The sequence below is a fragment of the Stylophora pistillata genome, chromosome 4 (genome assembly GCF_964205215.1).
Source record: "Stylophora pistillata chromosome 4, jaStyPist1.2, whole genome shotgun sequence".
Lineage (NCBI taxonomy): Eukaryota > Metazoa > Cnidaria > Anthozoa > Scleractinia > Pocilloporidae > Stylophora > Stylophora pistillata.
In genome coordinates, this window is record NC_142522.1 from 19,069,984 (window position 1) to 19,092,235 (window position 22,252).

Genomic DNA, 22,252 nt, shown 5'->3' on the forward strand with positions numbered 1-22,252 from the left:
GTTTTCCACAGTCGAGTGAAAACTGCTTTCTAAACTATAGGACAAACTTGTTATTTATTTTGTTATCATAGATATTTATGATTTGCAATTGAATATACACAAATATTTTGAAAACAAGGTGGCATTTTTTCAGTTAAATACCCCTGGAATTAATTCAGTTTTTGTTATTAGTAAGTCCCCAATAAGGGTTTTATCCTAAAAGACAGCCATATATCTTCCTACAATACTTTAAAACTAGCTATACCTTCACAGTAAGATTCTTAAGGATTTTCAAAGTTTTACAACTATAACTAAAAAGCCTTGGAACTTCACATCAATTAGGTACTTGGCATTTAATATTCAAAATAATATTGTATTAAAACAAATGACTTTGCATGTAAACTACTTCTCCAAACAGTTTCATATAAATGGTAGTGGGGTACAGATACCATCAAAACTTCAGACACCATACATTAACTTATCATTTACAACTAAACATGAACTTTTCAAAAGCATAGTTAAAGATCAGTGAAGTTATTCTTTAGTTATCATGGCTAACGCCTGTATTAAAAGCCACAATTCACTGCGGACAATACCTAAGAAGGCTGAGGGGTATATGATGTAGGACTTTCATTTTGAATCAAACTGTAGAGAAGGATGAGCTATAGAACGCTAGCAATTTTGAAAAGCAATAGTTACATGCAATAATACAACACAGAGCTGTAATACTTTTACCTTAACCACATGATTTCCTCCCCATTTCCTTTCACCATGAAAACCCTTTTCTTTCATGTCATAGAAGTGTCATGACAAAATGCATTTCAGAAATTGCTCTAGATTTAATGCAAATGCTCTAAGGATAGTAATGGAGGAAGAGTTAATGAACTTCATTGGAGAGATATGGGCTAGGAAAGCAGAAGGCTAATCATTAAGAACTCATTGGGAGACCCTCCATGTATTGAGTTATAACCTTCTTGTATCAAATGAACTTTTTCCCAGCCTTATGGAATGCTATGTACAGTATGCATTCCAAAACCCTTCAGCATATATTTTTCTGAACGGAAACAAGTAAAGGCTTTCAAATTAGTACATTTTGACCTGCAATACTGTCCAGCCTAATACAATGTGTGACAATGCTGTGAAATGAAACCATTTGGATAACATTATCAGTTTTCCCTCAGTGTGTTTCTAACTTAGGAAGTTTGTTCAGAAGGAAAAAATAAGCTTATCAGAGATGGGAAGTCGTCTATTAGAAGCTACTGTCTATGAAATAATGTTTCCCAGCAGAACGTACAGCTAACACGATGGCTGTCTTATCAGATGTTCAGGAATGGTATACGAAACGGGCGGAAAAAAGAAAACTGAAGACTTTCATAAGATGATTTATAAAATAACAAAACAATATCCCTACGCCGAAAATCAGAACATTTCATAATAGCGGTAACAACCTACATCATGACTTCATCAATGTACATCGCTTACCGTTCGCATACGCAGTATTTATACGAAAGAACATGCAGTTTCCGTCTTTTCAGGTTAATGTCCCACAGTGTACATGGCCCAAACTTCCCAGGTAGCACAAAAGGCCCCCTACATTCCGTGTTTCTCGATGTTTTTTAATTCGACTCAAGACTTTTTCCTGCAAGCCTACTTTGAAATTTTGTAATATGGCGGGACTCTTCTACACGTGATCACTACACAGTTAACCCTTAGGTAGCTAAGGTGACGTAGCATCGTTAGGATTTCAGCAAATGCTAGTTACTTCAGCACAACATATCTTATCAAAACAACTGCTGATGAATCAATAAGGACCAGCGTTCCACAAATCAATGTCATCCATCCCTTTATAATGATCCTGCTGAAAATAAAAAGGTAACATTCATTTCAAATGGAAGTGGTAAGGAGGTTTGGAGAATGTTGTTATTATAACTACCGGTAATACTAAAATACAGACTGCAAGTTATCATAAATAGCCTGCTTCAGGAATTGAAGAGAGGCATTTAGCAACGGCCAGAAATATCTTATTTGCAAAACGTACACAAAATGTAATGATGGCATTCAGTTATTCTCAGCCAAACGGGAAGATATTCTATACACGGGATTCGGACGTGATCTCGGTCTCAAGGAAGACGACCGGTAGCGTTTCCTTCATACCACTGTTTCATAATAACGCAACTGAGAGCTGCCACATATCACTTACTGTATTTGGATAAATTCAATATTTTTTGTTGTACCTTGCAGCAAATTTTTCCTTGTTTTCTTGGTCGAACATTTCAAATATTCGACCAAGAAAACAAGTGTACGCAGGATAAAATAAATCACCAGATTTTTTCTAGAGTCTTCCGTTCACCACATACGTGGGCGAGTTTGTGACCCGGCCCAAATAAATAACAGAAATGACACGGTCGTGGTGGAATTTACTCAACCGTGATAAAGTACTTATAACTTGTTAAGTTTGTGTACTTTTTAAAACAGCCATGTTTGAAAGGATGGCTTTTGAGAGACTTGGAGATGGACGAAGACAAAATTGCATTTTAGGGCTAGTAGATATTTCGCGTTACAAGTTCGACCTCGTCACAGGAATCTTGTAGGCGCAGTTAGTGGGCAATTAGTTGCCCGTGACCGTCTAAAGAGCTAGTTTTAGGAGCGGTAGAATAATTGTTATATCCCGCTAAAATGAGAATGATCTCTCTCTGCTGAAAAGCGTGAATATGCATGCTTTTCCGTACATGCATATAAAATCATACTCAAGAAAAACTAAGGTGGGTAAACTGTCTGTAACTGATCAGCGTGAGGTCTACGGAGCTTACGGATGCGGAGCCCACTGTATGTTATCCTTCTTTCATCCACAGTGAATGGCTGAGCCACCACCGAACCTGATGTATTAAAACTGCTACACGATGGGACTGTGTCATAGTCTTGTTCGTTATGGGATTCCTGACATGTCATTACTTTGGAACTCCACAACCATATTATTATTTTCATTTTGTGAAATTTCCATGGTCCATTGCAAAATGTCGCCTATTAATATGCTAATATAAGAGACCCACGCAAATCTGTTTTTTGTTTTGTTTTATTCTGCTTTTTAAAGACATACAGTCGCTCACCACTCAACAGGTTTTCCGGCAAAATATCCGTTTTTCCCTTAAGAAAAGATAACATGTTTTCATGTTAATTTTGGCTTTCCACACCAAAACGCCCCCTCGTGCTATATTTAGAATCACGGTTTTTTGGTATTTCTATGCTATCATCCGCAGAAAAACGCATCGAATATAAACGGTTAAGAAACACCGGACTGATTTCAAAACCTTCCGTTCTAACCTTTCAACACGATTCGTCTTCACTCAGTTTTAACGTATCTATGGAACGGTCTATTATTAAAAGCGTTTTCAGACGTTTGAGAGTGGGCGGTTGGCAAAACCGCATCAAAATATAATGTATGTAGCTGTTTTCAAACGAAAATGCATTACATAGTTTTGGCGTTGAAAGTTTTGACTTCCAGGTCAACTGAACCAAAAGAGAACGTCAGTGACAAACCTCAGACGGCAGGGCTTTGAATCGCCGCACCAGAAGAATCCAAAAATCCTAGATTCAAAAGGAACCCTCATCTTTCAGTCTACGATAAAATCTTTGGCTCTACATCTAACTAATTGCTATATCTCCAACTGATCACCACAAAATGCCGAGCGCATTATCGCGGTTCAGTAGGCTGGCAACGAGAATGTCATTGCCTCGCAAGAGAGCGCGAGAATCCGACAGAGCCTGTGAGCCTTACCTCTGCAATAAGCCCTTGATTATAAAAACAGAGGCGTACTTTGCATTGCGTTGAGAGAAGTTGTCATGAGTGCATATACAAATGAGAAGACAAATAGAAATTAGAAAAAGAATATACTAGACCTGAAAGTGTGTCAGAGCGATCATCATTCATGCATATAAACATTATAACACTTTGGAATAGCTTTAGCACAGTGTTCAATCAAACGTTTTGAGCTTCTTGATCCATGATGTAGCGGTTTTTTCTTGGCCTTCTGGAGAGCGAGAGGATGATGACGTATAGTTAATGTATCATCAAAAATAGACTCCTTCAGCAATACAGTCAAAACATCTGTACATTCAAAATAAGTTTCAACAAACAAAACGTGTGCAAAATAGCAAATATTTCTTAATTATAATGGTATTGAAAAAAACAACAGGAAGACATACATTCCTTCACAGGTGAGGACCTGATTTCTTCCGGGGGTCCAGATACTGCAGACATTCCTTACTTCCTGGTATTATGAAATCACAAGGAAAGCGAACATGCCTTGTATACTTCTTAATGAAAATGTTTCATTTGGCACGACTCGTTTATCGTCTAAGAAAGCGGGCGGCCTTACATGGAATAAAAGTTCTGCCCAATAAATTAAGAATACTCCACCACCCACACCTTATATTAGCGTTGCTGAAGCTGCTGTGCCTTGCCCGTAGGTATTCGGCCATGACTTGAAACTTACCGTAATTCAATTCGAAATCATTTTTCTCCCTATAAATTATAGAAAAAGTCCATACAGGGTAGAGTTAGTATGCCAATATCTTTGTTTGGGCATTCATGTTCTTGTTTTAGAAAGACGAAATTGAGGAATTGTTTGTACTCAGAAAATTCCGCCTCTACAACTGACAAATCTGTTTATACAAATTTTAGTTTCGGGGACTACAAATCGTGAGTTTACAATGGCGGAGCGGAAACTGGCTAAAAAGTGCTCCTGCTGTTTTCGCCCCCGTCTACCAAAGTGCAGGAATGCGTTCAGAAAATATAATAACTGGAATCGGCCTTTCTCCTTTTGTTCACGCTTTTTGAGCTGTTAGGTCACACTTTGTGTATCTTGAAGATAATTTAACCAATGCAATCCGTTTTTAACATCCTCCTTCCTTTTTCTCTCTTAGCGTAGTTTTGCCTTTCTAGTGTTTTTATTTGTTCTTGATATCTTCTAGTCTCCAGATTAAGAATGGTTCAGCAAGTCGTTCACACTGTAACATGAGGTACCTGTAACAAACCTACAAGTAAATTTTCTAGTTTGCGTATCTTTTTCCTTCGGAATTGATAAACTGAAGCTGTTTAATTCGGTATATTTTTATTTAACACTATGTGGTTCAGTCAGAATCTGACGGAACATTTTCAACGGCTTTATCACGTCTCAGGAAAAAAACCCGACATGTAAACATTGCTGCTACACACTCTCCTGAGGCAGGATATGGTGACTTGCTCCTGGTCACCAAACAAGCCAAAACTCTAGCATGCTTTCAATCGACAAAGTGAATAAATATCAAATGGTTAAACACTTTTCCAATTCTTAGCTTTGATGGAAATACAGTATGTAGCCTCCTCTTCGACTGCGCTTTGAATGTCACGCAACGGAGCTTTGCGTGACTTATTAAAGCAAGGCAGCGAAGGAGACTAAGCAATGTTACCTGACATACAAGATCAGTGTACCTTCATATAATTTTGCTTACGAAAATACCGCTAAGAGAAAACGATGCGTCAAGCTTGAGCATTACAAGCCAACTGGAGGTGAGGAGATTTCAATGGTTTCGAATCACGAAATGCATTTTAGCTGAACAATCCGGTATTGCTACGAGGAATTAAATTTTACCATAGGACACTTATTCATGCAGATCTGGTGTTAAAAAAAACATGTTTTCGATTTTAGAAAAAAGTCGGGTGAAAAAAAATTTCGAATGTACATAAATTACAGTTTACTATATGGTAAAAGTCATACTCTAGTATACGTGAGCCTTGTTCTGTTTGAAATATCGTACAGTGGAAATGTTAGTGAAACGTGATCTTTGTTTATGGTAAACAGGACGAATTTATCAAAATCCCAGACATATCTTGTACCTGACTGAAAACGAAACACAAAAACAAAGCACTTAGCTTCCCGGTCAAACCGGCACGTACTCACGTAGACAACTACAAACTTTTCAAGTTACATGATTGCTTGTTGAAATCCTGGTGGTTAACTTGAAAATAAAAAGGTAGATTTTGATCCATAGGAAGGAGAAATACTTTTATAGTTGAGCTATATTCGTTCTATTTTTGGCAAGCCTTAGCCATGCGCTAATTTGCAATATTTACCAACAACCAACCGTGACTCATTATATTTGCTCCTGGTTAAATGCCTGACCAACTCGTCACGTAGGACTATTACAGCCATCTATGGATTGTACTTCCGGAAAAAATTCTGCCGGTTTTTCTAAGAAATCCGGGAAACAGAAACCGAAAGCAGAAAGCTTTAAGGAAAAATCTCAGCAATTCTTTTCCTAGCGCACTGTAAAACAACGGGAATATTGCCTAAACATCTTTTGTTTGTTGATCGAGGTAGTTTCTATAAATTTGAAATTGCCAACTCAGGTTGAATATCAAAAATGTTCAGGGCTTTGTTCCTTCGGGAGAGAAAATTTATTCAAATACATATATAAAAAAAAAGAAAAATTGATCGTGATGTTAATAAACGTGATCTTATATAAATTGTTTTTAAAGACAAATCGCGAATGCTTCGACATATTAAGGCGAATCGTATGACAAATTATAATTATTTTTTTTTGGTTTGCGTGACGCGCGCGGTTTTGCATATCGTCACAAAATATGTAAGAATTATAACAATTTTTCTTTACCCAGAGAGTCAGCAAAATCAAATGCTTGCAAAAAAACTAAAAGAACAGCCGATTTTTATTTCCAAACATTGTCAAGTCAGAACAGAACATGTACTTTTAGTAAACCCGTTCACTTGTGACAAGCTCTCGCGAAAACAACATTGCGATGTCAAGCCTAAAAATATATCGAATTGTGGCGAGCCTGTTTTAGATACTCAACATTGATGACATGAAAGAATGATATCTGCAATTATTTTTTTCTACGTATCTTACCTCTCGTTCTTGAAAAACCAAAGTGGTATTGGCGCCCGCTGCGGTGGTGAGCGCTTGTAAGCACTCATAATTTCAAAAACAGTCACGTACATCGAGAGTACTTCGTGTTTCCTATTTATCAGGTACACTATTATTAAAACTCTGATATATCATGACATCGAAAACCTATGACTTGCTAAAATTTTTTTATTTCAAAGTCAGAGGAACCTTTTAAAGATGATTAAGACGTGATCTTTTCGAATGAATATTCCTCATCTCTTATAAATCAGCTTAGCAGTAGTGCGAAACGGTGTACTTTCGACCTCACAATACAAAATTACACGATCACAACGAAACAGATTTCGACTCGAGAATATTTCTAACATGATAGATTTTAAGCGTCACATTTGTCGATGCATTTGAGAAGTTGAATGTTTTTTCTTGCGATTTTGAAAAACATCTGAAAGAAATTTATGTTCGTCTCGTAAGAACAATGTATACTTGTTATCATAACAACAACTGATTTGCATAGTCACACCGGACAAAAGCTGCGACGGCTTCCGGTCAGATGTTTCTTGCCAGTTCATAAATACAACATCATGGCTTTTGTAACCTTTTAAAGCCGAAACAAATGTTCAAAATCATCAGACCTCGTGCTCATACTCGATGAACATGTGTCAAAAATCAACACATCAAAAAATATTTCGTTTTCCTTCGACAGAAAATTATTTACATCTCAAGAGTACCGGGTACAACTTGACAAAAAAAAACTCCACAGAGGAGACCAACCGCTCGAAGCATGCGGTCGAAATTCAGTTGTTATGACTGATATTGGTTGACTGGGGTGAATACAAAGTCACGTTTTCCGTAATTTGGAATATTTTCCTATCAAAAACATTCAAAACTCATCAAAATTAGCAAACTGAAAAACTTCGGTTTTATGGAAAGTACTTCGAAAACATTGTGAAAGCGTGAAAGCTTTCTGCCTGATTTTGCTTCTAAATAACGAGCACAAATGTTCTCCCACCAGAGACCAAACATTCACTTCCTTAGCAGCACCTCTGGAGTCATTGAATAACAAAGATAAAATTAACAGGGCACAACTGTTCGAGAAAAACACCTCAAGTTGACTACGTGCTCCTGTAAACAGCTCGTTTAAAGCAGAAATATTCGTTGAACTGTAATTGGACAATTTGACGCTTCCGCGTGTCTGCACGTGCTTCGCGGCATTAGCATAGCCAGCGGAAGTAAATTTCAAGTCTATATGGTTTAATCTCAGAGGCACGTTGGTTCAGTACGCGTTTTGCAGTCAAGGCATAAAGACATCAGACCGGTTTTAATTCACGGAACAGATCAGGACCAACTGTTTATCAAAACATTCGTAATGGATATGGAAGAATATTTTCAGTGCAGTCAAGATAACTGGCTAAACTATCTTTTAGCGGACGGCGACTGCCTAGAAGGTGTGTAAATGTAAAATTCTATTATTTCCGTCTTTTTAATAGAGGGGGCTTCCCAGGGTATACTGTCAACAGACATTACGTAAAGCTGTAAGATACCGTTTTACTTGATTTACAAGCACGGAATAGTAATTCACGATCATACATGAGAAAGTATACTGGAACGAAAAAGAGGTAAAACAGAATGATGATATAAGACGATGGTATGACGCGCCTGCAGGACGCCGGGTATTAGAAGTAAACTCGAGATGAGGTTGCCTGGCAACAGTCTTGTTTATCTCAGCTGTAGCTGGGGGAGGCAATTAAAAAAAAATTCCTTTCATTTTACACACTGATTAAAACAACCACTTTTTAGCGTAGAAAAAAAAAAAAAATCCAAGCAGCACGTTCCGGAGAAACTTTCAGATTAATTTTTTTTCCGTCTTTCTGGTGAAAGTGTCATTTACTGGTTACATAAAAAGAAGGCCCAAGGTGATTATAGAAGAGTTGATGCCCATGAAAAATGTCAACCTAGTCGGCAAGTTGTGATTGGCCACACTACTTGAGGTCACGTGTCAGTCGGTTGTAAAGGCATGTACACAATTTGCCTTAAAGTCCTGAGTAAAAATTAGAGGCCAGCAAATTGTCTGGGATGTCAAAAAAAATAAACTTTTCAGCTTGCAAATGATTCGAAAATCAAAAGCAATTTAATTTGAACAAAACTAGAACATTATGATAGTGCATAGTATTCTGTAATGAGGAAGTACAAGCCCTTACTTCCTGGTCTATGGTTTGGTTTTCGATCTTTAGTGTACCTTAGTATAGTTTCCACGAGTAACGAACTAGGATTCGACTACCTAAACGAAACTGAGTCCCCATCAAACACCACGATCGGGATTTTCCCTTTATAACTGTAGGACCGAAGGAGCCTCAACGTGGTTAGAGCGCTGGACTGTTGTGCGGGAGGTTTTGCGGGAGGTCGAGGTCGATGGTTCGAGCCCCGGCCGGACCAACACTCAAGGTCTTAAAATAACTGAGGAGAATGCACTACATTTCTATAAAATCAAGAAATGGATAGACATTCTAGTCTTCTCGGATAAGGACGAATAAACCGTAGGTCCCGTCTCCTGCATCTACTAATTAATTAGTTCATTTGGTTAGGCAGGGTACGTTAAAGAACCCACTCACGAGATTACTGTGATGTGGTCTGGCCTGTTTACTGGGAATTGGGGGGAGGAGGCATCTTCAAATAAGTTTCCTTCCATTGTTTGTAAACTGCTGATGCAGTCCGGCCAAAGTCCCCTGAAAAGTGCTGTGATGCGCATTTGATCATATCCACATGTTAATTTGCGCAATATAAATATTAAATTATTATTATTATTGCTATTGTTATTATTAACGCTTAAACGCCCGTTTATACTATCTGTCGCAGCACGAGGTATTCGTTGAATGACCGTACAAAAATAAAAATCTTAAAAGGTAACGAAAATTTTTAAGAAAAAAATGGATAGCCTAAAATTACCACCAATTTTCTTCGTTGTTTTTCAAAGATAAGGTTCCCAAGCGCTGAAGGCGTAATTGATTCTCGAGGCCACGCCCATATGCTGAAAGAAGCCTAAAGCGAACCACAGAGATATAGGAAAATGTTCTTCCTTCAGCCCCTGGGCGTGGGCATAAGAACACCTCCAATTCTCTAATATAAGTGAAAACTAACTGGACCCAACCCCACCTCAGGGCTAGAATAATGATCGCAACCGGCTCACTCCCAGTGAAAGTTGCCCCACATAATCAATCCCTGCTACATTCATGTGTACTAAACGACCATTCTTTTTCTTCACTCTATCTGCAGAATGGGGATTGTGTGACGAATCAACAGACTTTCTATATTTCCCACATAGAAAAACAAAGGTAGAAAAGAATCAGGAAGACACGTTGGAAAGGCCTCAATGCATCAAGGAAGATGAAGATGACGCCGTTGTTCCAGACAGAAACTGTAAGCCACCGTTCATATTCAGGGAGCCAGAAGAAGTCAAAGTTCATTTCCTGGGTCTCAAAAAGGTCAGTAGAGAAAATGTTGATAGATATGTTCAGCAAGGGCTACTGGCACGGTTATGCCTAAGCTGACCAGTACGTAAGCCACAAAATTTTCCTTTTTCCCCCTTTCTTATGCATTATTAGTCAGTAATTACTGATTGTTACTCTCGTTATTTCTCATTTTAGGAGTATGAGAAAGTCCAAAGTCGTGTGAACCGTCAATCAAGGCAACGACTGACCGACGGAAAAGTTCGCATAATGGTGACGGCCGATGCACAAATTGCACACATTGATGTTCATGTGGAACGAACACCAATGGCCACAACTCTCTGTGGTGATGTTACAGGCAAGGTACCGTTGAAGGTTAAAATGGGCGGACAAGTAGTCAACAAGGTAAAAAAAAAATTGACGCATAAACAATAAAGATAAAAATGCTCCTTGCTTTATTCCCTCTAAATGATTTATTTATCTTTTTATTCTTCTTAGCAATACCTGTCCGTTGATCTCGATTCCGTTTACTTGTCGAAAAAAGGCACACCAGTTTACAAGCTTTCCACTGTGGATGCGGAGAGACGTAACCAGTTCCGCCTGGTAGTCACAGTCCAGTTCATTGACGGAGCCCGCAGTCGGTCGTTTGTGAGCCCATCATTTCTTCTACGGAGCCGCAGACCAGAGAGGAAGAGGTCGTGTTAATTCAATGACTAGCTTGTCTAAGCACGCGTTACAAGGCTAATTGGGTTCCACCCCTCTTGAGGGCGGAGTACAACTCAAGCCAAGCTATTTATGACAAAATTTGACTTCAATTACAGTGTCATCGTATTCAACACCATTCGAAGTAATCATCTCTGCATAAATGTTGTTTCCCACAGAAAACATCGATCCAAAAATGAAAGGAGCAAAACTGCTTGCTTACCGAAGCTAGAGAACACTGGAACAGTATTTAAAGGTTGTAGTTGTAGTATGATGAGTTCGGCTGGTTGTTAAGAAAATAGCTTGCTAAGTCTTTCAAGGCGTCCAGTTGGTAAAACGGAGCGAAATAATAAACGACGCGATAAATCTAGAGAGATTTGGGTTGAGTCGCGACCCGTTCCAAACCTTCCTGGGTTTTCCACTCCATCGCCATCTCAGTTTTTTATCGTGCATCATTTTACTAACTGGAACAGGCTATAGCTTGCAGCATTAGTCTACCAATAGAACTGTTTAAAATATAAATCAAATAGCAGGAAAAGTCTGTAGTATAATTATTCTAAAATAAGCCCATGACGGCCTTGGCTGAACATTTTCAAAATGTTCAATAACGAATATTAAGGAATTTCACTAACCTCTGGATAGAATTTAAAAAACTTTTGATCCTAAAAAAAGGCTCAGAAGGTTCTCAGAGATGTTTAAGATGGTCTTAATCGATCGCTGTAAACTAGAAACGGTTTCAGAAACCAAGTATTAGAAATTTTCTAGTTGGTTTTTTATTTTTAGTGACTCAAAATATAATTAAAAAGGACTCGTTTGTTTATTTCATAACTTTAGCATCTTCGTGATCGAATGATGTGAAGGGTTTTTTAGAAAGACGGATTCGCTGACATAAGTCTCGGCGAAGAAGAGAATTCGAACGTATTCTTTTGAATAATTAATTATGGCTCTATTGGAGCATTTGCGACCGAATTTTCCAATTGCTATCATTATTTAATTCGAATAGTGGGAACGCACTTGACAATATGAGATTTTAAGGGTTGGCTATAGGATAAGAAAGAAAAGCTATTTATAAGTCGCGCATTTTCTTAATTTAAAAATTTCCCTGTTTTGTAAGTGTATGCAACATGTTTATTTTAGATGAAAACATTAAAAAAGTGTTTATAATAAAATGTTAAAATGGCTGTAGATATCCGATATGGTAAAAAATCATTGTACTTTTATAAGGGTCCTTGCAAATATCGTCTTGTTCGGAACGATGACTTACAATCGGTCATCTTGGTTTGTCTTGTCACGCAATACGTTACGGTAACATTTGGTCACGTCGCGCAACGCAATCTGGCAGAACGCGTTAGGTGATGTAACCAAACGATGGCTGCGAATTCCTAAAAGACAATGTCGGGTTAGCTTGCTTTTGCCCTTTTTGATCAATCCAATATCAGTATAAGATACGTCCAATCGATTCCTAACAGTTTTAAAGCCATCACATGGCGCTGATCAAGAAAATTAAGATTTTGACTAAACATCCAGCCGGTGATATGGCATTTCAAAATGACGTATCGCTTGCTTGTTAATTAATGTAAACTTTGTGATAGAAAAAACGTTTAGACATGGCCTTGAAACCTGATGAAATATCTTATTATTTGATCAGAATCTCAACAAGAGAAAGCTTTTTTATCAGAGACCGATTTTTAAGGTAATTGAAGACAGGGCAATGACAGATTGTTGGTAATTTCCGTGATCTGTGCCGGTCAATCGACCCCTTCAAGGGATTCTAAAGAAGATGTCAGTGAGAGTTTATGTCAGCTAGGAGCCACACAAAGCACCAGCTAACACAGCAAAATACACTTTCCTCTTTAATTGTTTTTTTAGTTAAGTGCATGAAGTAAGTACTAGTTAATTTAAAGCAGCTGCGGAAGGGCTGATGTGGAACTACAATGTAAGATAAATAGTTATCGTATTTCGAAAAAAGTGGAAGATGTCTTAATGAAACATACCCTGCTAGCAGAGCCTTTTGAAAAGAAGAAAAAGGCTCTGCTCGCAGGGTAAATGAAACAAAAAGTAAACGTTAAAGAAAAGCATACGATTTAGAGGGTCCGGGAATGAAGGGAAAAAAGTGGGTTCAAATATTTCCCTTAGGTGTTTACTGTGGTCACTCTTCCATCAGCTAAGTTTTGAAAGACTAGTTTCTGTCTTTCATCAAAGGCGCGAAGGACTCGAGGGAGTCGGTCGATTTTTATGAAGCGAATAATATGTATGGCGAATAAAATTTTAAGGGCTTGAAAGGGTATAAATTTACCTGCTTAAGCGGTTCCGCTTTCAGTGATCGTTCAATACAGGTGGAGGATAATAAAAACAGGCGGTTGGGACTTAGTTAAGGATGACCACGACTACTAAAAAAGAGGTGACCTCTTAATAGAGGTTAAAATTACAGTGATGAAGGAGAAACAAATTCAGGACTTAGACAAGTCTAAGACGTATATTATATGTAACTGATTCAACTTTGTACTTGGTATCCACAATTGAAGTTGCCAGAAGTACAGCCTAAGATTCTTTGCAACAAATCGTTTCGTTTCTATCATGCTTTCTGCTTACTGCACCTTCAAAATGAGTAAAAAGCCTCGACATGCCTTTGAGGAAATATTCACCCACCACTTCATTTATAGAGGTTCGCCTGATGTCGCTGGATCTCTCAGATGTCGCAGAGGAATTGTGTTCGACGGGGATGAGGTCTCTAACAGTTGGTCCGCATTCGCTGTAGATCCCCGTCTCATAGCAAAAATCACCGCTTTGAAATCCTGTTTGAAAAATGTGTATAATAAAGGATTGACAAGCGGGCTTAGAAATCTGCAGAACATAAAAAGAGTGTCGGTCCAGTAAGGGATGTTGAGCACTTCCTCGCCGACACCCAAGTCGTAGGACAAAGATAGAAGAAAGTAAGGAAACCATCCGATAACGTAAAAAACGATCATTGAAGCGTAGATTAATGTGGCTCGCTTTTCCTTCAGTTTATGTCTTTGATTCCTAGAGGATGCCATAAAAACTAATGTCTGTTTGTCTATTTCTTTTGCGTGCCTTCGCAAAACAGAAAATACTTTGCTGTAAGCGATAACAATGATCATCAAGGGAAAAAAGACAAATCCGAAGATGCAAACGATGTCGTAAATGATCTCCGATTGAGAGATACCTTGCAACTGTGGGACGCCATCTTTGAGGGGAATCCACGTTAGTTGTATGAAAGACGCAGACAGAGGGATAAGCCACAATGCAGACACGATCACAGAGTATTTCTTGCAACTAACAAAGTCGTCTGGTTTCACATGGCGTACGATTACCACGTACCTCTCGACGGCGATGACCAGTAAGTGAAAAATAGAGGATATGGACAACATTCTGTTGATGAGATCCATGCTCAGGCAAAATGGTCCACTCCACGAATGACGTGTTTCCAAAACCTCACAGGTTATGATCAGCGGGATCGCACAAGCTCCTGACAAGAAATCGGAGCAGGCAAGGCTTGTCAAAAACATGTTCGCCGGTGTGCGAAGAGTCCTTTTCCTCCAAACCAAGAACACGACGAAGCAGTTGATAATAATAATAAAAATTGACATTAAGACTAAAAATGAAAAAATCACTATCCTCTTACGCTGTCCTGTAATAATTTCGTTGTCTTCGAAAGAGGCATTTGTCAAAATAACTTGATCAGAATTCTGCGGCGCCATTCAAATCTTTTTTGCCTTCTCTCTTCCCTTTTTATTCGGTTTCTTGGCCTTGAAAACCTTTGTATCCAAATGCTGAGAGAGTGAAACATATTATGCCAGTTAGACATAATAGAGTGCCACGTGTTTTAGTGTTTCCGCCGAGAAAAGGAGGGGTTACTGACCCAATATCGTGGTAAGTTATACTAAGGGTGACATGAGTATGAGAGAGTAAGCCTAAAATGTTAAGAATCAGGTACAGGTCAACCAAAAATTCCGAGTAGTACCTCCCCTGGGTAAGATTTAACTTATTTGGCGGTTGTGTAAATAATGAAAGTATGCATGAATGCAATAAATCGGAAACTCCTTTGTATTTCAAGCTCTCATAATAACAAAGATATGTGTATGTAGACAATATGTAATTGCCTCAATTGCTTTTATTGCTCGGAAGAAGCAACTTACCATACGAGACTTGAAACCTTATACTACTCGTCAAAAATGACTGTATACAACCCGGGAGCTTTTTTTCGGCCAACCGACAAGAAAAAAAAACATGCTAACTGCAATTTTATCTGCATTTCGGCCCCTTCAAAGTTGTTTAGTCCATACATTTTATTTTCCTTTTTGAAACTTAAAAAGAAGTGCAGTAAAGAATTTACAATTAAACCGTGAGCAAGTGCTCACAATTCTAAAGCTGATTTTGTTGTCGACTTATAAAAGCTTACTTACTTAGGAAAAAGATAACGACTTATTACAACTAATCATCAGACGGTTGAGATAAATGCTGACAAATCAAATCTATATTCCTTACAATACACGCAATGTGCTACTTACAACAATAAAACGTGATCAAAAAGGCAATGCCTAATACTACTTAAATTTTATTTTCTTTAAAAGTACTCTTTTACCCGGTTTGAAGTGGTCCCAAACACAAACACAAAATTTAAGTGGCCATTTTTTCATCTTGAATTTCTAGTCAGTCACCACGGTTGAATCAAAATGTTTTGGATATATCAACAAAGTTGAAATGGTAAATTAGCCACCGTAATGATTACAAAAGCTGACGTTTCGAGCGTTAGCCCTTCGTTAGCCCTTCGTCGTCAGCTCCGACGAAGGGCTAACGCTCGAAACGTCAGCTTTTGTAATCATTACGGTGGCTCATTTACCATTTTAACTTTGTTGATATATCCAAATTATTTCGTTACTCCCACCGACGCAGCCCCAAACAGTTTCTTTCGAAACTATCAGCCTTAAATCAAAATGGGTTTTCATTTGTGTCGGTTATAGCAAAGATTATGAAGGCGTGGAAGGAGTAGTATTTTCAGAAGATTTGAGAAATGTTCGTATGAACTAGCAGAGAGGAAAGAAATCAGGAAATAGCGAAAGAGAATGTTGTGTCTGAGATTTTTAGTTTTTAATAGATTGTACTTCTTGTGTTTCAGGATCAAAAACATTAAACGATTGGAAACAAGATCTGGACAGCCCTCTCTACTTTGAGTGAGCTTAAGCGACTTCATCCAGATTAAAATATAATATAAGGTAGAAACAGACAGAAATTGGCAGTAAGCGTGATTTTCTAATCAAAACAGCCTTTGACACTAAGGTAACAGGTTTAAATTGCGTTGCCATCTGATCTATGTATTATTCACAGTGTGGCTGTCCTAGAACAATTTGAAATGAAATTTAGCCGTGCTACGAAGGGCTAGTTTTTTTTTTCTTTCGCTGCCAGATGCAATAATTCATTTGCGCACTCAATGTTTGAGTTTCGATTTTTTTCTGTGCTTATTTTCTATGAGGTCATGTTGCGTGCTTTTACCCCCTACGTTCTAAGTTTTTCTCAACAGCTCAACCTTTCGCTATCATCGGCAATATTCAGTGATTTATCTCGGAAATTCACAATCCAGTCTTATTTCAAATCTGTGCTCTAAATCAAATGAAAGTTAAGCAGTAGCCGATAACTAATAAAATTTCTTGAACTGCTAACTTTGAATCTGAAACACAATCTTCTCTGATCTACAGCACAGTAAAACACGCACTCTGAACTTCAAAGATGGTATGTTATTCAAAAGAAAGCATTAATTACCAAAGCGTGAATCTTAACTTTTTCTCCACTTAATTTTTAGTCCGGCGCCAGACGTTTGTCAACGAAATTAAAAAGAAATCGCCAAAACATAATCCCATTGCCGAATTGAATAATCAGAAAACAAAATCTACGAAGGTCAAGGAAAGAAATTAAACGCGAAAAACACAGCTGTGATGTCAATCAGAGAAAATATGCAAAAACAAAAAGGCTGAAGACGTCTCATTGACTAAGCTCTGCGGCTCGCGACAAGTTGCTCCTCAAAAATTTATGATAATTTTTTTAATTGATAAAGTTCCGCATTTATGGAATTTTGTTTTGTGTCGCAAATTGTGCCAAAAAGAGCCTCCAAACTATAGGGGGTAATAATAATAATAATAATAATAATAACTTTATTAATCTCCTCAAAAAGGGGTAGCACCTAGAAAACGATGGGCGTCAGGCAAAAAGATTTCAACTGTAATTATATGAGTTATGTAAAATTATATCTTATGCGCTGCGATTGATCGTTTGGAAACCTTAAACATTTCTTTTTTTTGGAAAGTCTGTTTCAAAATAGCATGGGCTTTGAAACATTTTGAGTGATTCATCACTTTCTTCTCTTTAAGTAACACTTTATTCCTACAAACTTTGATTCAGAAGTAAAGAAGGAAATAGCCGTTGTTCGCGACAACTTTCCCTACCAGACCGACTCACAGTAACATTTCATACTTGCAAGGAGAAGCGTAGAAGATGGCATCTTCGTTGTTTTGGACACTCGTATTGCAAATGCGATTTTAGTTTCTCCTTCTGCAAGAATTGTCTGGCAATTAATTCTTTCACAAAAGTTAGGTGGCAAAAATTTCTCGCCTATCAAAAATCCCGAACAAAGCAGACAAATTTCGCGCCCAAAACAATTGCTAAATCCTTCCGTCTGTTTTCTCGTGGTGCATTCACCCTTCCCTTTCATCTCAACTCGGAGACAATGAAGCAATACAAAGGATAAAGAATCCAGATCTAGCTTGCAAATTATCAGAAATAACCAGCGCTCAATCCGGTAAATGATTTCCGTTCGATTGTTTCTCCGCTCGATTCTCATGGAATCGGAATACTTATGCATCCCCCAGTCTACAGCGGGAAGCCTCTCAGAACTCAGAGAAGTATAAACTAACCTTCCACGAGGTTATTGATAGTATGATTTGGAAGAAGAAAGTGTATCTACTCAACAGAAAAAATTGAAGCTTAGAAGAAGTGACTGAAGGAAAAATGCAGGCAAAATATAAAAAACGCACCATCCAGATCGTCAAATATTTTAGTATTATGCATTTAAAAGATCTTATCTAGAAATAACTGGACGGCGTTGAATTTTTGACCCTGAATTGCGAAATGGAACACTTTTTAAAAGTCAGTGACTTTAAAAATTAAGATTAAAGCCAAGTTAGGGGTTGTTAAATTATCTGATGTTGATTTAAACACCTTTCGCAGAAAATAAAACAAATTCTCAAATTATGCCAATCACAAACACTATGTTACCTGATTGTCATGTGTTTCTCGTGTTTAAGATTGGCTTTTCATTAATGTACAAGTCAGCACCAAAGTCCCTTCCATGAGATTTTCGACCATCAAACTCGAAATTCGTTGGCAGGGGAGCGTACTGTGACGACAACTTTACAACTGTAGTATATTTAATCCTCTTTTGCCGCATATTAACATATTTTACTTTCAAAGTAAAAATTGCTGATCATCATATCCATTGTCCATACGCAGGAAATTAAGTTTTATTGAAGAACCCCAATTGAGTTCACCCTCATTAAGCTACCACATCTGGGTGAAAATCCATAAAAAAGATAACAAGGATCGGATAATTAAAACACTTGTCTTAGAAGTCATTTGCAAAAGAACAAATAGGAACGTGAGACTTCTTGCCTGATAAAGTGCACTGATAGATTGTTATACTTAGTAAAAGTTCCTTGTAATGTTGTCATAGTTTTTGAGGTTTTACTGAGAAAGACGTTTCAATCAATTATCTTTTTGCGTCAAATGTCGCCAAGGATTTGTAAAGCTCAAAGTTAATTCCAAGGTAAATTCAATACAAGACACATAATCGAAGTTTATTGTGTCATTTTTGTATTACGTAAATTTCAATATATCTTGTTCTTTATTTGACGTTTGATTTGAAGTATAAATGTCCTCTGCGGCAAATATTGTGAAAAGGAACAAGTTCAACACACGTAATTTGACTGAAGTAAGATGTAGAAAATGTGTTTAAGCGAACAAATCGTTTACCCTCTATTTTTAGAGAACAAAAAAGAAATTCTAGCTTTTTCTTCGTGCGAAATCAACCTTTCTATTTGCAGAGTGCTAACCACAACACTCTAGTCTCTTTAGCGATGCAGCTTAAGGGAAATCCAGTTGACCACTATGCATGAACTATTTTCTGTCGTACATCTTTAGAAGCTTATCTTTGCAAAAAGGTTTTTAACTCCGGTGATGAAAAAGAAGCCTCTTATCTCGCAAATACTCGGAACGTCACATGTCATCAGCGTTTTGAAGTGGTGTCAACCATTCTGTCAAAGGTACAGAAGCTCTTTTAAGATTCAGTGCACGTCTCTCAAAACAAGAAAATCTTCTACTACCATTGTGATTAATATTAACTAACTCAAATGAAATACAGTCCGCGATTAAAAGCAAATGAGATTTCGGCTTCTAATGTTGCAGAGACGTTATGTCCAACATGGATGAGAGAGAAGCCTTTGATGCTCAACGAGTTGTTTGAGGTGGATTCATAAAGAAAATTTGCCGAGAATGCCATCACCCAGCAAGTTGTATCGACTAACTTTCATAAGCCATCTAGCAACCACCGTATATTTTTTTTTCCTACTGCATATTTCATGATTATTTAAGCGTCCATCTAGTGCAACACGTCAACTTTTTCACCAATTATCAGTATCGGCGTTGGATTCGAGTTAGATTCAGCTCAGCTTAGAAAGTGAATTGAGCCAGACAGCTACGCGTAAACTGTGCGAGTCCGACATGAAGACGAAGGTTTATGGAATTAAGTGATTTGGTAAAATCAATGCAAATAGTCATTGACTTCATGGAGTTAAATTTAATGGATAAAAGTTTGTAAATTATATTCTTAATCGAGTTGTGTTATGTTTTATATAAGGGCAATGTTAGAGTAATAAGTCGAACCTTTTAGTCAATGTTATGTAATGAAGTGATTGAGAATTGCAGGGTGGGAGTTACAAACGTGGGAAAAATTCGCTATTTTGCGAAGTTCGTCTGACCTCGAGCTTAGGCGCAAATTTTGATCAAGATTTCAATGCTGAAAAAAAGGGGTAAGACAAATATTGAAAGATTCAAAGCCATCGAAAAAGCGAAAATACAGTCACAATCAACTGATCGTATTGTCTATAATAGGGATCCCTAACTAAACTAATTTTGAAAAAAACAAAACAAAACAAATGATCGGCCAAAAAGGTTTGAACAACAAGAATACAGAAAATGAACATACTTACACGGATTTCAGTACAATTATTAGCTTTTTGAGTCACTGGGACGGTAATTTTCGTAACTTCAGCCAAACGCCGTAAAAGTTGTATTACAGCTTTGGGCTAAAACACTATTTAAATAACACACTTTCAAACAGTTCTGCTTTTTCATTCGCTGAGAGCAAGTCAATTAATGCCAAACAAGCTGAAAGGGGAACTTGGTTTTCCATGGTAAAATATCCAGCAGCACAGATTCAGTAATGAAGATAATGGCAAATAGGGCTGACGCAACCTAAACAGTGGCGGCTAATGTCGGCAATATTAAAAAAGGAGCAAAAATATCTTCACTCGAATAAAAGTCGAAAGGTATCACGAAGAAATAACAAACGCATAAAATACAAAAAGAAAGAACTTGCTAAAGAAAAAACAAGAGGTTTAATTGGGGCTTTAAGAAAATGCTAAAAGCTTAAATCCGAGGATTCTCTTGCGTCGCACATTTTGGAAAGAAGAAAGATCACCGGTACAAGAATAAATTGAAGGCCCTGCGGCATTTCATTTAAATCTAAAAGACGCAGTGGGTGCAATACCACCACCTGATACATTCGCGACAAAGAGCACTTACTTTCCGAAGCAATCATTGGATTCAAATCTTCTGAATACTTCGTTGGACAAGTTATGCTATGTCATGGATTCAAAAGGGTCGTGGAACTTTTTCACGTATTGCTCAACTGGAAAGCTCACATGACTTCTTTCACGCTCGCGCCCTTAAGCGCCAGTTCTATATCAGGTACTCTTCTAAAAATAAATCAAGGCTGATAATGCTGAATAACAGATCCAGACAAAAGCTACGGACACCAGACATTCTTCTCTGAGGGAATGACTAAGTTGCCAAGCTGAGCCTAGATGAGGTACGCGTGAGGAGTTTTAACCCTGTAACACCCATGAGTAACCAAGCCAGAATTTCTCCTTACAATATCAATACCGTATCAAGCAGACAAGTGATGAGAATACGAAAAAAAAGTTTTGGTAGAGGACTATGGTTTATCAAATACCAAATTCTCCGAACATCAAAAGAATCGTAACGTAGACAGTGATGAGAATTCAGTAATAACGAGATCTTGGGAGTGACAAGGTCGACATATCCTCGAACATGAAAGCTACATTACAAAACTAGCATGAGCCAAAATTCAAGGAAAATGGAGAAAAGTAGTAAATCATCTGTCTTACAATCGACTCTAACTCCAAGCAAGAGAGGCTTACTTACATACTATTGTACTTCAAACTAAGCTGTTTTTATTCGTGCAACACTTTGTACATAATTTAGGGATAGCAAGTGTTTGAACTATTCAAATTCTTCCTCAAATAAAAGGCCTCTTCATATCCATGTATTTAATGACTTTTTAATATCCTTTAACGTTTGTCTCAAATCAAGAGCTTCCCTTTGTTATCATAGCTAGAACACACGAAAATATTATGTTTTGGAAAATCTACTTCCCGTATAAAGTACCGTTTCCACGAGCAAATGTTATCGTTTCCTCATAATTGACTTTTAAACCTGAGCATTGCCCCAATAAAGTATTGTTGAAAGAGATTCATCTTTTAGCAAACAAGCGATGCCATCAGAAAATGAAGATAATTTAAGTGTTTCGTGTCCGATTTTTAAAACCCTGAATACTGCTATCTATATCATTTCTTATTTTTACAGCCAGTCTCGACAGCAATAATAAATAAAGACAGAGAAAGGAGTCACCTTGTCTAACCCCTCTTTCTTAACGAAAATGCCCAGTGGTAAATCCATTATTCATAACAGCACTAGAGACACATTTATACAGCACTAGAGACACATTTATACAGCACTTGAATCTAGAGTATGAAAGCAGGACTAAAGTTGAAGTTATGCAAAGGTCTAATTGGAAAAATTGAAATTCAGTGTCAAAGGCCTTCTCGAAGTCAATGCCATCAAAAATTGCACTTAGTACA

At 37.6% G+C, this 22,252-nt stretch overlaps 2 protein-coding genes and 2 long non-coding RNA genes across 6 annotated transcripts; 2 read left to right on the top strand and 2 right to left on the bottom strand.

Annotated features, from left to right (window-relative positions):
• Positions 1-313: 313 nt before the first annotated feature.
• LOC148732735 (uncharacterized) lies at positions 314-7,996 on the bottom strand. The gene is made up of 2 exons (XR_016000431.1): positions 4,183-7,996; positions 314-4,007 (listed from the first exon to the last, which is right to left on the bottom strand). It is a non-coding gene; the product is annotated as an uncharacterized LOC148732735 (long non-coding RNA).
• LOC148732736 (uncharacterized) lies at positions 1,516-3,034 on the top strand. The gene is made up of 2 exons (XR_016000434.1): positions 1,516-1,851; positions 2,832-3,034. It is a non-coding gene; the product is annotated as an uncharacterized LOC148732736 (long non-coding RNA).
• A 121-nt stretch (positions 7,997-8,117) lies between the features above and the next one.
• On the top strand, positions 8,118-12,205 carry LOC111332748 (uncharacterized). 2 transcript variants are annotated; one of them, XM_022938174.2, is made up of 5 exons: positions 8,118-8,324; positions 10,150-10,358; positions 10,521-10,727; positions 10,821-11,017; positions 11,204-12,205. In XM_022938174.2, the coding sequence occupies exons 1-5, from the start codon at positions 8,246-8,248 to the stop codon at positions 11,316-11,318; spliced, it is 807 nt and encodes a 268-aa protein (XP_022793909.1). In that variant the 5' UTR covers positions 8,118-8,245; the 3' UTR covers positions 11,319-12,205. The 2 variants fall into 2 exon arrangements, with proteins under 2 accessions (XP_022793909.1, XP_088614224.1); XM_088758098.1 differs by having other exon boundaries at positions 8,126-8,324; positions 10,821-12,205.
• A 99-nt stretch (positions 12,206-12,304) lies between these two features.
• LOC111332746 (trace amine-associated receptor 9-like) lies at positions 12,305-21,502 on the bottom strand. Of its 2 annotated transcripts, none has more exons than XM_022938173.2 (2): positions 20,300-21,502; positions 12,305-14,815 (listed from the first exon to the last, which is right to left on the bottom strand). In XM_022938173.2, the coding sequence occupies exon 2, from the start codon at positions 14,741-14,743 to the stop codon at positions 13,682-13,684; it is 1,062 nt and encodes a 353-aa protein (XP_022793908.2). In that variant the 5' UTR covers positions 14,744-14,815; positions 20,300-21,502; the 3' UTR covers positions 12,305-13,681. The 2 variants fall into 2 exon arrangements, with proteins under 2 accessions (XP_022793908.2, XP_088614217.1); XM_088758091.1 differs by having other exon boundaries at positions 18,312-21,502.
• Positions 21,503-22,252: the final 750 nt, after the last annotated feature.

Excerpts from the sequence above, each read along its gene's own strand:
- LOC111332746 (XM_022938173.2), bottom strand. The coding sequence starts at position 14,743 with ATGGCGCCGCAGAATTCTGATCAAGTTATTTTGACAAATGCCTCTTTC.
- LOC111332748 (XM_022938174.2), top strand. The coding sequence starts at position 8,246 with ATGGATATGGAAGAATATTTTCAGTGCAGTCAAGATAACTGGCTAAAC. Across the intron at positions 10,728-10,820 it reads GCGGACAAGTAGTCAACAAG|CAATACCTGTCCGTTGATCT; the intron begins GTAAAAAAAAAA and ends TATTCTTCTTAG. Across the intron at positions 11,018-11,203 it reads CGCAGACCAGAGAGGAAGAG|AAAACATCGATCCAAAAATG; the intron begins GTCGTGTTAATT and ends TGTTTCCCACAG.